General features: G+C 42.9%; 1 protein-coding gene across 1 annotated transcript in view; it reads left to right on the forward strand.

Moving 5' to 3' along the window:
* RYR2 (ryanodine receptor 2) overlaps positions 1–15,253 on the forward strand; it is a gene marked incomplete at its 5' end in the record, with an annotated part of 534,914 nt that overhangs the window by 99,458 nt on the left and 420,203 nt on the right. The window contains 2 exons of the mRNA XM_045010317.1: positions 6,561–6,660; positions 10,730–10,826. Coding sequence (XP_044866252.1) covers positions 6,561–6,660; positions 10,730–10,826 — 197 coding nt within the window. The remainder of the gene's footprint in view (positions 1–6,560; positions 6,661–10,729; positions 10,827–15,253) is intronic.

Below are 15,253 nucleotides of genomic sequence, written 5' to 3' on the forward strand. Positions count from 1 at the left end.
GGTCCTTTCAAGACATGATTTGGAACCTACTGGTATTGCTTGGCTGGCTGGCAAGGATAATTATCTGCAAAATAAAAAATGACCCTCTGTCCCAAGGCTGAAAGGGTCAATACTCATTTAGAGCCATATTCTGGATCTTGCTGTGGAGTGCAAGGAGTTGGGGAGAAAGAGGGTACCTGGAAGGCAAGAGTCAGCTACTTGTGTTCTCTCACCCAGAGGTTTCACAACATTTTTTTGCTGAGCCCTCCGTCAGAGATTCATGCCCCATGCATGCCCCCCTCTTCATAAGGGGGAACTCCTTATAAAGCCTTTTGCTCCCTGCAGCAGTTAGGCAGTTTCAGCTGCCGGGACCCAACTACTTGTCTATCTCGCTCCCCACCTGTGCAGGGGAAGCTAATGGGGCTGTGCTGAAGGGCTGGGGTCAGGAGGGGGCTCTCTCTTCCAGGGGATGAGTACTCCTGGGGTGCAGCTTTCAGCTCCCCACTCAGTGTCCCCACCGGCCTCCCCAGCAGAGGAAGGTAACTGCAGCAGTGGGGGAGTAAGATGGGCAGGGAGCCTGGTCCAAGCAGCTAATACTACTGCATAAAGCCTTGCCAAACAGAGCCCCTTCCTGACCCTGGCTCTTCAGTGTGACCCTATCAGGTCCTCCTGCCCCCTGATAATCTCGTTGTGCTCCACCAGCGTTGCATGCCCCCCAGTTTGCTCTAAGCAAAGAGAAGAAAAGGGCAAAGGTGTTAGCCCCACTGGAGGTTCTACATGCTCCGAAGAAGCTGGAGCAAATCTGTAACCTCCATTTCCTACACTAGCTGATATTGAACCTGCTTCAATGATGTTGCTATTGCTGGTTTCATGTAGAGTCCTGAAGCACCCTAGGAGGCATTGTTTGCAGGCAGAATATTTCCAGACACTGCTACTGGTGCGGTGGTCCCCTGAACCCTTTTCTCTCCTCCAGTGGAGCAGTGGCTTTAATGGCTGTAGTATAATCTTTAACATACACTTCTCAAGTTGCACCAGAAAGGAAGCCTTTTTTGCTACTTGGGAAAGGCTGAGAAATGTAAAGAGCACATAATTATCAGCTACAACTACTTGAGACATCGGCACTGACATGGCTTAGCTGTAAGGAAGCCTCCAGCAGGCTTTTTGTTTTCTTCCTATTTTGCTCTCTGCACACCAGCATGTTCTTCAGTACAGAAACATTAGATACATTTAAGTATGTTTTTCCTTGAGTGACGGAAATGTGTGGATTGAAATATATTGTCTGTTTCCACAGTGCACTCTGCATTTCTCTCGTGTCAGCGTTTGTGCATGCCTTGAGTGCTGAATTTAAAATAAAATGAGCTAGTCATTTGGAGCTATTGTTTTCTGGATGTAATTGTGGTACTAGAGGCATGGCTTGAAGGTTCTTGCAGAGATATGCTTCTCTTGTTTAAGAATTTCAATAAATCAGAATGCATAAGATTCTGCAGTGAACACCAATGAACAGAGCTGTGATTGTGAGAGATTATTTTCCTTTAGGCCAATATATATTATGTTAAATGAGGCTACAAATGATTGGAAAACCTACTGTGCTGGGGGAGATTTCAGTTTTTCAGAAATCCTAGATAGGCTGCAGAGTTTACATATATTTATAAAACATTGTGTTAAATCTCCTTTGATATAAACACTATGACTGATTAACACCTGTTTTAGGGTCTGATTCCTTTCTTGTTAGAGGGGGTGCAGCTAGCAATTAAGATTGCATGACGCTCTCCATTACAAGACCCTGTTTGCAGTTGCTGCTTAGTTTGCCAAAGAATTTGGGCTGAAATTTTCCATGCTGGGTGTCTGCCTCAGTCTGGTGGGTTTTTTTTTCTTTTATTTCAGTGAAAATGGTTCAGCTGTTTCTCAGAATGAGGTTAGGGGAAAAATATGTAGTTTTGCCCCTGTTGAAAAAGTTCCTACAACTAGTTCACTGTAAGGATGTTCCTTCTGCCATCTCTGCGAAAATCAGCCCGAATGTATCCAAATTATTAGCCCTTGAAAATGTTTTCACATACTCAGTAGAGACTTAGTCTGACTGATACATTTTCCAAAGCTTTGTCTATACTGAGCATGCTCCATTCTGAAGCTGCAAGTGCTGAGCAGAACTTCACCTGCATTTGCTCCACCTGGGAGCTGGGGCTGCGGTGTCAGGTGCAGTAACTGAGAGCTGGGAGACTCTCTGTCTTTCGCTGTCGTTGTCTCCCTGATGGCTCTCAGGTAGCAAGGAGAAAACATCCAGCCTTGAATGCAGAGTGATGAGGGGATGGCAGTGGGGGAGACAGGGACAAAGGGTTGGGGCTGGATAGGAGAGTGGGACAAGAAGCCAAGGAGGGTGGTGTGGGGTGGCCTGGGATGAAATAGTGGTGATGGGGTACTGGAACCTGGAGAGAAATAGGGAGGGTGGAGAAACTGGGACAAGGACAGCCTGGAAGACATGGGGCAGGAAAGGGTCAGACTAGGTGGAAGAGGGTGGGTTTTCCTCAGAACCTGGAATAGAACTCAGGAATCCTAAGTTCAACATTAAAGTTGCAAAGTCAAGCCCTCTAAATTTAGGCAATGCCAGAATTAAGATTTCCTACATAATTTTAATTTGATCCACTTGTGTGTGTTCAGCATGATATAATCTTTAATTACATGATCACATTCTATTTTTTCCACTGGCCCTCTGCATCCATTCAGTGCACTGGATGGATGCTGCTAAGGAGGTGAATCAAGCTGGATAGTTAAGGCTGTTGTCTGTAGGATCTGTTTCATTTGTTGAGAAGTTGAAAGGTGTGTAGTGGATGAGGCAGGGTACTGCAAGAAGATAAAAGAAGGTTTCATGGTTAAGGCAGTTGAATGCTTCCCTGGAGAACTGGATTCTATCTCTGCCACACAGTTCCTATGTGATACTGGGCAAGTCAATTAAATGAAATTTTTCACAAGTTGCCAGTAAAGATATGTTGCTAAATTTCTGGGTACCCAACCTGAGATGCATTTGATCTGATCTGCAGAAGTTGTGAGTGCTGAAATAAAATGCTATAAAATACTAGGTGTTCTGAAAAATCAGGCCATATTCATGTGTTTGTACATTGCTTACCACAGTGGGGTTCTGGTCCATGACTAGGGCTCCTAGTAGTGGCAGATTAGCCAATGGGCCCACAGGGCCTGTGCTCAGGAGCCCTGGCCAATCAGGAGTCTCAGAAATATGGGTGTCCCACCCCCAGCAGACTAGTGCCAGGGTGGGGCAAGGCCATGCTGCACTCCCTGAAAGCAGCGCCAGGTGGGTGGAGCGGGAGAAGCCCTGACCCCGGTCCCCTGCAGAAGCTTGGGGCAGCAGGGGAAGCCCCAGAGCCTGGACCCCCAGACCGCAGCTGCAGCCCCGGGATTGGAGGAGCTCTGGCTCCGTGCTGCAGCCTCAGTGCAGGGGGAGCTCTCACTCCCCGCTGCAGTCCCAGGCCCTGGCAGGGGGGACAAAGCTTCTCCGGTCTTGGGTCACAGTGCTGTTGGGGGGAGAAAGGAGCAAATGGGGGCTGTGGAGGAAAGGGGCAGAATGGTGTGCAGTTGTGGGCAGGCTGCAGGCGGAAGAGGCGGAATGGGGGCAAGAGTGAAGGTGGAAGGTATGGGGAGGGGGCCCCCCACTTGCTCTGGCCCAGGGCCCCACAAAACAGTAATCCACCTCTGACTCTTAGGCACTACAGTAATACAGATTAATAATAGCCTCTGTGCTTCAGTTCCCCATCTGTAAAGTGGAAATAATTATTCCACTTTCCCTCGCAAGGGTGTTGGAAAGATAAATTCATTATTGTTGGTGAAGCATTCAGGTGATTCAGTGATGAACAGTATAGAAAAGCCCATAAAGAAATTAATAATTCTGTATTCAGAGTAGGATTTGAATAGTGTGCGGTATGCCAGACATGGGGCCACCCCCTGAACAATGAAGAGAAAACAAAATATAAAGTACCTGCTCGTTCAGTGAGCACAAGCCATCCTATGCACTGAATGAGGCAGGTGTCCTGTGGAAAAAGATAGCGTAACTAGGAGATATCATTCTATTCACATTAATGGTATTACCTGATCCATCTCAATGAGCTGGGAGGTCAGTGGGCAGATTTGCAATGCTTGTATAATGCCATAGCAGTAAGATATGCACTGAGAGAGACCAGGCAAGAAACAGAAAGCTGGGATGACATACTGCCATTATGCTGTTGGTAGTTGACACTCTATTATTTTAGTCATTACCTGTTGTAGACTGTCTCCCAGCCATCTGAGTGTATGTCAGATATAATAAAAAAAAATTGAAATACTGTGTTAAAGTCACTGGTGTCAAGGATCTGCCATTCCTCATGTCTGATCTAGGTTACTTAGTTTAGGATTTTCTAAAGCACCCATTACTTTGGTATCTAAGCACTGTTACAATCAAATAATTTAAAATACACTTTTGATACTATATGTGAAAAGTTGTTAATTTGGTAAAATAAATAATAATTAAAAATCTAAGTTCTTATTTACCGGACAGTTCTCAGTAGCTTCTCTGTAGTCTTTACAGTATATCAGAAGTCCCCAAATACATATTAATGGAACTGATTCTGACAGTGTAGAGTGCAGGCTTTGCATCTTTTAATAGTAGAATGTCTGAGACAGCAAAATATATCTTCACACTACTTAGAAAAACAGATAAGAAGACAGACTTAAAAGATAGCCACATGATGGTTGCTGATTGGGTACATAAAGAACTGAAACTGAGAAGGAGGAAATGTATTAGGCACTTACTCCAAGATAGCAGAGAATACATTGGCAAAACAGACTACACTTTTTTAAAAAAGGGAAAAGTGTGTAGGGACAAAGTTAAAAAGGCCAAGGCACAAAATGACATTAAACTAGCTAGAGATATAAAGAATAACAAGAAAATATTCTACTAATACATAAGAAACAAAAGGAAGATCAAGGACCGCATAGGCCTGTTACTCAATGGGGGGAGAGGGGGAACAATGACAGAAAATGTGGAAATGGCAGAAGTGCTAAAAGACTTTTTTGGTTTTGGATCTCATCAAAAAGGTTGGCTAGAAACTGTTTTTTTGTTCCAAAGCACCAAGAACCTTTATGTTCTGCATAATCACTTATATGACTTCCTTTCTAATGCAAATAGAGACTTGTTATGGGTTTTAGTCTAGTGCTGCCTCCACTACTCCCTGGAAACAGTGACTAGGTATGCTCTTATTCACTCAATTGTTTCAGAGGGTATTTTCCTCCCTTTTCTGCCTACTTCCCCATCACATATATATTTTCTCCTCTGTAATGGCTTGATATAACCCGTACCTTACTTGGATCAGCGAGAACCTGTATCTGCATCATACTTCTGCAGAGTAATCTTGGTGATTGGTGCAGCAGATACAGATTGGATTGGCATGGTGAATGCAGTTCAGACATGCAGTTAATTCACGAGATGGAAACCCTGAAGCATATCTCTTCCCCCAAGTGCATTGAGAAGCACGGAGGATGAATAAACCAGGGCCAAATTTAGAAAATCCATAATCTGCTCCCAGATTGAAATGAATAGCCAACCACTGAGTCTAAACACTCAGAGGAGATGTTAGTAGTGGTGATAGAGGCAATGAATTGGCACCAGAGTTTCTGCCTCCCTCTTAGGAAGAAGCCATAGACAATCTCTATTCTAGTATAGCCAACTTGTAAATTATAACAAGTGCAAGTTCCATTGATGTTCTATGCTGAGTAGGGCTAAACCACCTTTCATTTTCAGGTGTCCGAAAGTCATCAAATGGATTCATGGTCCAGGATACTGCTAAATAAAATTACGAGAGACTTTTGAATATCTTGAAAAATCATTTTGAGAGTATCAAAGGGGAAGTGATATAAAATATGTATAAAAAACAGGGGCAGATTTCCATTTTGATAAAACTAATCCTTCCCACCTGGGATGTTTTCTCCTTGCTTTTAGTTAAGATGGGCTAACTTTATGGCTGACTTTGCCATTTCTGTGGTGTTTAGATAGATTATACTTTTCTCTCTAATGTGGACTATGCCTGGGGCACTCACACCTCTATCACCTCTAGCCTAGATTATTGTAATTCTCCCCTCATTGGACTTCTCTTGTAACTGCCATTTATAGGGTGTGGTATTTCATTTGTGGTAATTGCTAATGCCCATCCTTCAGGATCTGCGGATAGATTTACTTCAGAGTCTTGCTTGACCCTACATAAAAATGATAATGTTATAGGACAGGAGCAGATGTTTGTAGGTTGTGAACTAAGGACCTAGATACATATTGATTGGCTTTATATATAGAGATCAAATTAAATTAATCCGATTTGGATTATATAACAATTTTGGATGGGTCAGAGGATTTATTTTTCTTTTGTAGCTACTGTACATGCGTCCCTGTGATATAATGTACTGAATCTGTAAACCTGGCCTGTGAAAGTCAATGGAGACTATTACTGTGTGTTAATACTGAATGAATGTTTCCACGTGATTTAATTAAAATCTGATAGGAATTTTTAAAATCTGTAATAAATATCTAATTTCTCTCCTTTGTATAGCATCTGTCTTATGGCAACGGTAGCTTACATGTTGATGCAGCCTTCCAGCAAACACTCTGGAGTGTAGCTCCAATCAGCTCAGGAAGTGAAGTAGCGCAAGGTAAGATTGACTTGACTTTAGTTATTAGAATCCCCCGGGCTGTGAATTAAATACATCCCCCTAAAAATCTGCCAGTGATTTGTGTACTGTAGCAACGGGGTTTCTCTTGCATGAACATTTGATCTCACAAATGGATGTAAAAAATATGTTCCAAAAACAAAGGATAAAAATTGTGCCAAAGGGTATAGTAATGATTTTCTACACACTTATTTCTAAGGAATGGAAAAAAATGAAGTAAATATTTTTATCCTAAAGTCACATTAATATTGAAAATAAATGATAGAATATTTTACAGTCCAAATTTAAAATTACTCTCCCATATCAATCTTAAGGTTGCAATACATATAGGGAGAAGTGGTAGTGACACCTGTATTTAGGTTACCAAACAATTTCTATATATGTGTGTAGCCCACACTAACAGTGAGGCTATTTGTCCACCTCTAATTGTTAGACCGCATTTAGAGGATTATGAGTTTGCTACTGCTTCTAGCTAAGGGCCTTGTTCTTTAACTCAGCCAGTAGATGTTCATGCTTATAAATCCAAAGGGCCTGGGTTCATTCCCTGCATCTGTCTTGAAGGATGAGCTAGGACTTGCTGGGCAAGGAGCAGGGGCGGCTCTAGACATTTCGCCGCCCCAAGCACGGTGGCATGCCGCGGGGGGTGCTCTGCCGGTCGCCGGTCCCGCGGCTCCGGTGGATCTCCCGCATGCGTGCCTGCAGAGGGTCCACTGGTCCCGCGGCTCCACCAGGACCAGGGGATCCTCCGCAGGCACACCTGCGGGAGGTCCACCGGAGCTGCCTGCCGCCCTCCCGGCAACTGGCAGAGCGCCCCCCACGGCATGCCGCCTCAAGCACGTGCTTGGCATGCTGGGGCCTGGAGCCGCCCCTGGCAAGGAGAATGGGACTGCTTGTGTGAGGAGAATGGGATTGGGATGGACCATGGATGAGGAAGAGCCAGGACGGGACAGGCTGTAGAATGGGTCTGTTATATTTAGGGTCTAGAAAGATTTTTATTCAACTGTTAAATTTGGGCAAAGGATCCTGAATTTCAACACCGTGACACATTAGTACATCTGTGGGTGGAGGCGGAGGAGAAAGAGGGATCTTTCTTACAAAATAATCTTTTATGGTAGAAAACTCAATAATTTGTAATTCTTTAGAAAGTAAATTTTGTGATTTACTTTTATAAATACTGCACTGAGAGGCATTTTAGCAAACTCACAAACATCCTTACTTTCCCAATCTACTGCAGGATGCATATTGGGTTTTTTTTTTAAAATAAAATAACACTCACCAGTTTAAATTTTTGTAACTGACAGATTTTTCTGGCAGGTTTTGCTGTTGGTTTTGTTCTGATTTGATTAACACTGTCATTAACACCAATTCTCTTCTTTTTCCTTGTTCTGTGAGGGGAACAGAGCCATTTTACACATTCAGAGCTTGAATAAAATGGTGTCTGCTACAGTGAATTGTTAGGCAATTATCAATGCATGACTGAAAAGTGGTAGCAGATGAGGTGTTCATACTCACAGAAGATCATATGAAAATGATGCCAGTTTTAAATTTTTGTATCAGAGCATTTGATTGAAACTCAAGTCAATACAATTTTTCCTTTTTGCCTCTTTTATAGATACAAGGCTTTTAACTAACTGACTTAATTTTTGGGAACAGCATTTTCCCTTGCATAGGTGATCATCTGGGTAATGTCAGGAACAATTAGTGTTAGTGAAGACTTCATTACAGCAAAGCCTGCAATCACTACTGTAATTAGGTCTGTCCTTTGTGAAGGAAGGATGATCTTGAAGTTAAAGCACTGATTTTATGTATGACCTTGGACAAATCACCTTGGTCTCTGTGCCTTATTTTATCTCTAATTAAAATATGGATAATTGTTATCCCAGAGTGCAGGATGACATTAATTTAATTAATGTCTATAAAATACGTTGACATTGGTGAACGCAAACCACAAAGTTATTGGTTCTAGGTGTATGTAATTCCAGAGAACACCTGTTCTGGGTCAGCATTTTCCATTCTCTCTCTTTTTTTTTTAATACTGTTATAACTTTAGCCCTTTGTTTTATATTAGTTTGTAGAAACAAACAAGACATTTGTGTCAGATTTTTGAAACATTTCAGTAAGTTAACAATGGCTTTTATTTAAGTAAAAATGTACAGATCATAAGTCCGTGATGTGAAATCGGCATTCGTAGCCAAAACTTAAATTAATTTGTTACTATGTAAAACCTGGTTGCATTATTTTTCACAAACCTGTGTTAAGGAATCAGCAAACATAAGTTGATTAGTGGAAGTGGGTCTTTAACTACAAGTAAAAAAAGACTGTACAGTAACTTGCACGGGGGCAGTTTAAAAAGAGTTGCTTTGGGCAGCGTTTTGCCTTTTGAAGATGGGCACAAGTCTGAATACACGCATCTGTATTAACCCCAATATGGATCCATATTACAAAGTTAAAATGTATCTGGTAATGACTCTAAAGGAATCATAATAAGCTATCATATCAAAATCCTTTACATACAAATCAAAAATTCACTGTTGAAAATCCCCAAATAAATTTGTGATATTTCAAAATAAGAGAAGAAAGCCAAATGCTAATCCAATATTGAAGCTTAAACGAAGGCAGTGCATTTGTTCAAGAGCATATAGGGTTGAAAGGATTTTTTCTTAGCATACATTTTGATTTCAAATATGCATACATGTGCTACTTTTAACATTTATATTTGAAATTCTGTACACTGTAATTGCTTTGCAATATAGCTAAATTATCCAGCCTTTCTTGTTATAAGATTACATAACTATTTCCCTTCTAGCATCCCATTTTCACATGTTCATAACTTTTTGGAATGAAGACTTTTCAGGCTGAATTCTGTACCCAAAGATAAATGTCTTTTCAAATAGTTGAACAAAAGTAGAATAACTGTTTTTGAGTATGAGACATTCTCCTTCCCCCTCCCATTCATTTAAAAAATAAAACAAAAACCATTTTTTTTCCTGTTAAGGAAAATGCTCCCATCACCTGAATCTGGCTGTTCAGCTGTCCTTTGAATTAAAAACCTGGGAGAAAAACAAATGGGTTATGAACATATAAGTGCATCAAATACATATAAAGAATGGTTTGCAAAGGGGCAAATTGAGTCCGCAGTGCCTAGGCTGAGGATCTTGGCAGGACATTGGGAAGATCCATGCAAGAGGAGGCGAGGAATTCACATACCTCTGTCGCATAGTGGCAGTAGAACCGCTCTGTGGAGGCTACTCCAGGATCATGGAGCATGGCCATGCAAAGAGCTGGACTCTGTGCTGCACCAGAGGCGCATGCACCCAATTCCTGCTCCCTCTCTCATGAAAGAGCAGGCACTAGTACTGCACCTGTGGAGATAAAGGCAGGATTGGCTCCATAATGTGGCTAAATCTGTTTCTATCCAACGACAAAATATCTGATACAAAGATTTTATACCAGTAGGATGCCAATGACAATTTTATTTTCCATTTTGGTACTATAGTAAAACCAAGGCAATTAAGCGCTCAGATCATGTACAGATGCAGATCCTGATATAAATCCATACTAGCAAGGAGAAATTCAGGGTTAGGCATTGAATTTATTACATTTTGGCAACACTAGTATAGCTTTTCAGGCTAATAAAATCTCACTGAATTGAATTGGAAATGGACTGAATCTCTGTCCTCTTAGCTCATCCTATTATAGGAAGCATTGTGAGGCTATCGTAACATTCAGTCAGTTTTTAGTACCACATGCACAAGCAAAATGGGGCTGAAAGAAAAGGTTCCAATTTCCTGATGTTCTCACTTGCTGAGATTTAAGTGCGGTCTTTATTTCCAGCTGCTGTCTTCAATTTCACATGTGCTGTGTACCACACACACTTGTGAGTGCTTGCAGGTCTCATATCTGTATATGCATCCATGGTGTGGATACGTGGAACAATTGGAGACTGTTTTGAGGCCAGCCAGAAAGTGAGCCTTTAACGTTGTTTGAATGTGTTTTTTGTGGTTCAGCTCAGACAAATATACATGACTCTCTCTTCTTCCTTTCATTCAAGGATATCTGATAGGAGGTGATGTGCTGAGGCTATTGCATGGTCACATGGATGAATGCCTGACTGTCCCTTCAGGGGAACATGGAGAAGAACAGCGAAGGTAGGTCTTGAAGCCTAAAACACATAGAGGAGTAACAAGCTTTATTGAATTAATTTTGACACTCACTGATATTACAATATTTCAGCATGTTAGACTGATACAGACATCGCTCATCCTAAGGAGAGATCCCATTGGGATTAACTCTTGGTATGAAATTTACAGCCTCCTCTGGAGTTCCCTTTTTCAGTTTCATTAACCTTACTTCCTTTACAGTTGCAAAAGTAATAAACTCTATTGGAAGTGGACTTAATCCAGGAACATCAAGCAAGTGAACTGAAATTGGAAGAAAACTGAAACAAGTTCAACCACTTAGCAACTTTTAAATTAATGACTTGTGAGTCACCTTTTTGCTTGTGTCCTTAGCCAAAACTAAATCTGGGAGCATAAATGCCAAGAGACCTTCACGCCCACTGTGCTAGAAACTGAGCTGTTGTGATGGACAGAATGGCAGGACTGACCGTGTACTCTTCTAATGATTGATTTGGTTCTTTAATGTCCACAAAGACCTGTATGCAAACTTCATCAGTTTTGTCACATTCCGAAGCATACACACTGCCTCAGGAAGTGATATAGCAAGATCTTACAAGCTGGGGGGCATAGTTTATTTGTTTGATAGGAGACTCTGAAGGAAATCTAGAATGCAGCAGGAATTTGTAATGGTGATTCAGTATGTGAATCTTTCTTCTAAATCGTTACATTTCACCACCACCTCAGCATGGTGATAGGGAACAGTACTGGGGAGTTGCTGTCTCTCATATCAGCAGTCATATGAATGAATGAAATGGGAGGTAAAATCAAAATTCTGTACATTTGAGGTAATTAAAGAGCCCATTAAACTTTTCTCAAGAATATGGCATTAATTTATTTTCTGGCCAAATGCCAATTGGATAACTTTTATTCTATGCCAAGAGATCCCTTGATTATGTTTTTCTTCTTTCTTGCTTATAGCATTGCAGATTTAAGGTTTGTGCCTTTCATGTTTACTTTTCTGGGTTCTCTCTCCTGGGACTTAAAAACAATAAAAAGATTTTTTTAAAAGAAAAGGGTTACTGGAACTAGGTTTCTGAGCTCATATTTAGGTGGCTAAATACTGACTTGCGAGTCTAGTTTCAGGCACTATAGCAGGGCAGATAACTGATTTTTTGGGGTTTGTTGGCAAGTTGGAAAAGTGAAGATGTTTATGTACACTTTTTTTTAATCTATTAATGCAATCTATTAATTATTGAGAGAAGCAGGCCAGGATAGGATATACACTTATACAGATGTGAAATGCTGCTTAGAGATAGGAAAATAGAAACAGCATATAATTAGAGAATTATTTTTATCTTAGTGTTTCAAAAATATTTCTCCCCATATTCCTTGTGATTCACTGATTTCCATATTAGGTTTGCTCATTAAAAAGAACTTTTCCCTTCCAAGTTGTTTTCTAAGATAGCTAAAAGAAATTAGATAGCCCTTGTTGTGTAAAATATATAGCACTTTTTTTTTTAGGCTAATGAAAAGAATTACAGTGGTCGCACTTAGGGTTTTTTTTTGGGTTTTTTTGGCAGATATTACCAGTTCCAGTGGTATTCCTCATTTAAAATTTATGGAATGTGTCTTGAACCCTAGAACGGTTTCAAAATGGAGAAACTTTTTGAAGTGTGAGGACTGCATATATTAAATTTAGATACTATATAATGGGCCCATATGGAGTAGCATTTATTGTTGCTACAGCTGCTTCCCCCCAGAAGTGCTGTTGTGAATGGAATGAGGTGTAGGGGGAGGATCTTGAATATTGCCTGTCTACCTTTTTGTATAAATCCTGCAAAGCTTCCTTTAACTGCAGTGATATAACACATAAGGGCTTGCAGCATCAAGCACTGATTTAATGAGCTTTAAATTAAACACAGATTAAAGAAGAAAATAGGGATGTATCTTTACAATAGGGAATAACATTTATTCTTAACCTTAATCTACAACATAAAAAACCCCATACATTAAAAGAAGTTTAAGGGTGCAAAGTCCACCATTCTGAAATTAGGAAACACATTAACATGTCTCAAATGTTTCTCCTCTTGAAATATTTACAAATTTAGCTACTGCATACAAAATTTTTTATATCTTACTGCGGACTAGTACTCCCACCCCCACCCCCTGTGTCTGACAGGAGGATGCACTCATCTCTGGGAGATTTCTGTGGAGCCTAATTTCAGTTAGAAATGTATGCATACTTTATATCTGACGTGTTGCATTTGGCTACTGACAGCTACACATCAGAAAGGTCTGGACAATTTTGGTGGGTGGTAAACTTGTAGGATTCAATATTTCCCTTGTAGGATTCATTTATTGCTCTGCCCTTATTTCTCATGCATTTCATCTCCCTAGATCAGTGATACTGAGACTTTGGTTCAAGAGCCAAATTAGCGATCAACATTATCCAAAAGAGCCACTGTTGTGTGAATTCATTGTGTCTCTCGCTCTCTCATTCTCACAGAAAAATGGCTGACCTAGTATTATTATTTTATCAACTACAATTGGTTAACAACGTAGTAAAAGCATCCTGATTGGTTAATAACTTAAACTGGTTAATAATTAAATCACAGTGTTTTACTATCACGTGTTGCAAAGAGTCGCAGGAGACACATTAAAGAACCACTTGCAATTCATGAGCCTCAGGCTGAGTATCACTGCCTTAGATATAGGACATTTTGTACACAATGTACCGTATTTTCCGGCGTATAAGACGACGTTTGAAACTAAAAAACAACCCCCAAAAATCGGGGGTCGTCTTATACGCCGGGTATAAACAGGCTTCGGCTGAGCCAATCCTGGGAGGCGTCTCTCTGGTGTATGCCATTAATGCATACAAAGCCTGCTCGGATTGGCAAAGGTTGTAATAGCCTGCCTCTCTGACTCAGCCAATCCGAGCAGGCTTAATAGATGACACCGCTCCCCTGAACGCTCCGCCCTCCTTCTCCTCCCCTTCCCTGGCTTCCCGCGAATCAAATGTTCGCGGGAAGCCTGAAAAAAGGAGTGGGCAGGTAAGCCGGGCGTATGGGGGAGGGGGCGGGACGGCTTACCTGCGGCGCCGGTCCCGGTGTCGGCCCGGGGAGCCGGGCCCCGCGGCTGCGGCTGCAGCTCCGGCTCCGGTGTCGGCCGGGCCCGGGGAGTCGGGCCCCGCGGCTGCGGCGCTGGTCCCGGTGTCGGCCCGGGGAGTCGGGCCCCGCGGCTGCGGCGCCGGTCCCGGTGTCGGCCCGGGGAGCCGGTGCTGCGGCGCCGGTCCCGGTGTCGGCCTGGGGAGCCGGGCCCGCGGCTGCGGCGCCGGTCCCGGTGTCGGCCCGGGGAGCCGGTCCCCGCGGCTGCGGCGCCGGTCCCGGTGTCGGCCCGGGGAGCCAGGGCCCGCGGCTGCGGCTCCGGTGTCGGCCGGGCCCGGGGAGCCGGGCCCCGCGGCTGCGGCGCCTGTCCCGGTGTCGGCCGGGCCCGGGGAGCCGGGCCCCGCGGCTCCGGCTCCGGTGTCGGCCGGGCCCGGGGAGCCGGGCCCCGTGGCTGCGGCTCCGATCCTGGCCCCCGGCAGGGGTAAGAGGCCAGGGTCGGGGCTGGGACTGGGGCGGGGGAGGAGGGGTAGGCGCCGCATGGGAATTCCTGGGGTCTGTTGGGATGGTGGTGGATGGAGTCGGGGCAGTCAGGGGACAGGGAGCGGGGCAAGTTTGGCAGGGGGTGGGGTCCTGGGGGGGAGTTAGGGTTGGGGGTCTTGGGAAGGAGTGGTCAGGGGACAAGGAGCAGGGCAGGGGGGGTTATGGGTTGTGGTTTCTGAGGGGGGGGGCAGGACGTGGGTGGGGGGTGTACTCACTGGACGGTTCCCTACCGGGTCTTCGGTGGTGGGTCCTTCAGCCTCAGAAGGGGGGGTAGTCTTATACGGCGAGTATAGGCCAAAACCTATGTTTTAAGTGGAAAATTAGGGGGTCGTCTTATACGCCCATTCGTCTTATACGCCGGAAAATACGGTATATACTAAAGTTGTGCTATGTTTTGAGGTATGTTTATTCTGCATCATCTGTGCTGGTAACTTTTGGAATTGTCTGAAGGCAGGCTTTAGGCATAAAGATAGAATTGTGTTTTGTTTCAGGAAGTCTTCAAAGACCAGTTCTACCTTGCAAAATGACAGCATAAAAATTGCATTGCGGGATCCTATATCCATTCTGACTCACTGATTTCTGAATCAGATTTGCTCAGTTAGCAAATAAAAAGATATTTTTCTCCTAAACCTTTTTCTCAAATAGGCAAAAGATTAGATAGTCCTAAAATACCAACTTTATTGGATTTTGTTGCCTGGCATCAAATGTCTGTAATGAATAAATCATTTAAGTATGACGGCTTCTGTACTAGACAGCTTTTTAAAATAGTTTATTTTTCTGTTGTGTTCTAGTGCATGTTAAATTTATTTG

The sequence above is a fragment of the Mauremys mutica genome, chromosome 3 (assembly GCF_020497125.1).
Source record: "Mauremys mutica isolate MM-2020 ecotype Southern chromosome 3, ASM2049712v1, whole genome shotgun sequence".
NCBI lineage: Eukaryota > Metazoa > Chordata > Testudines > Geoemydidae > Mauremys > Mauremys mutica.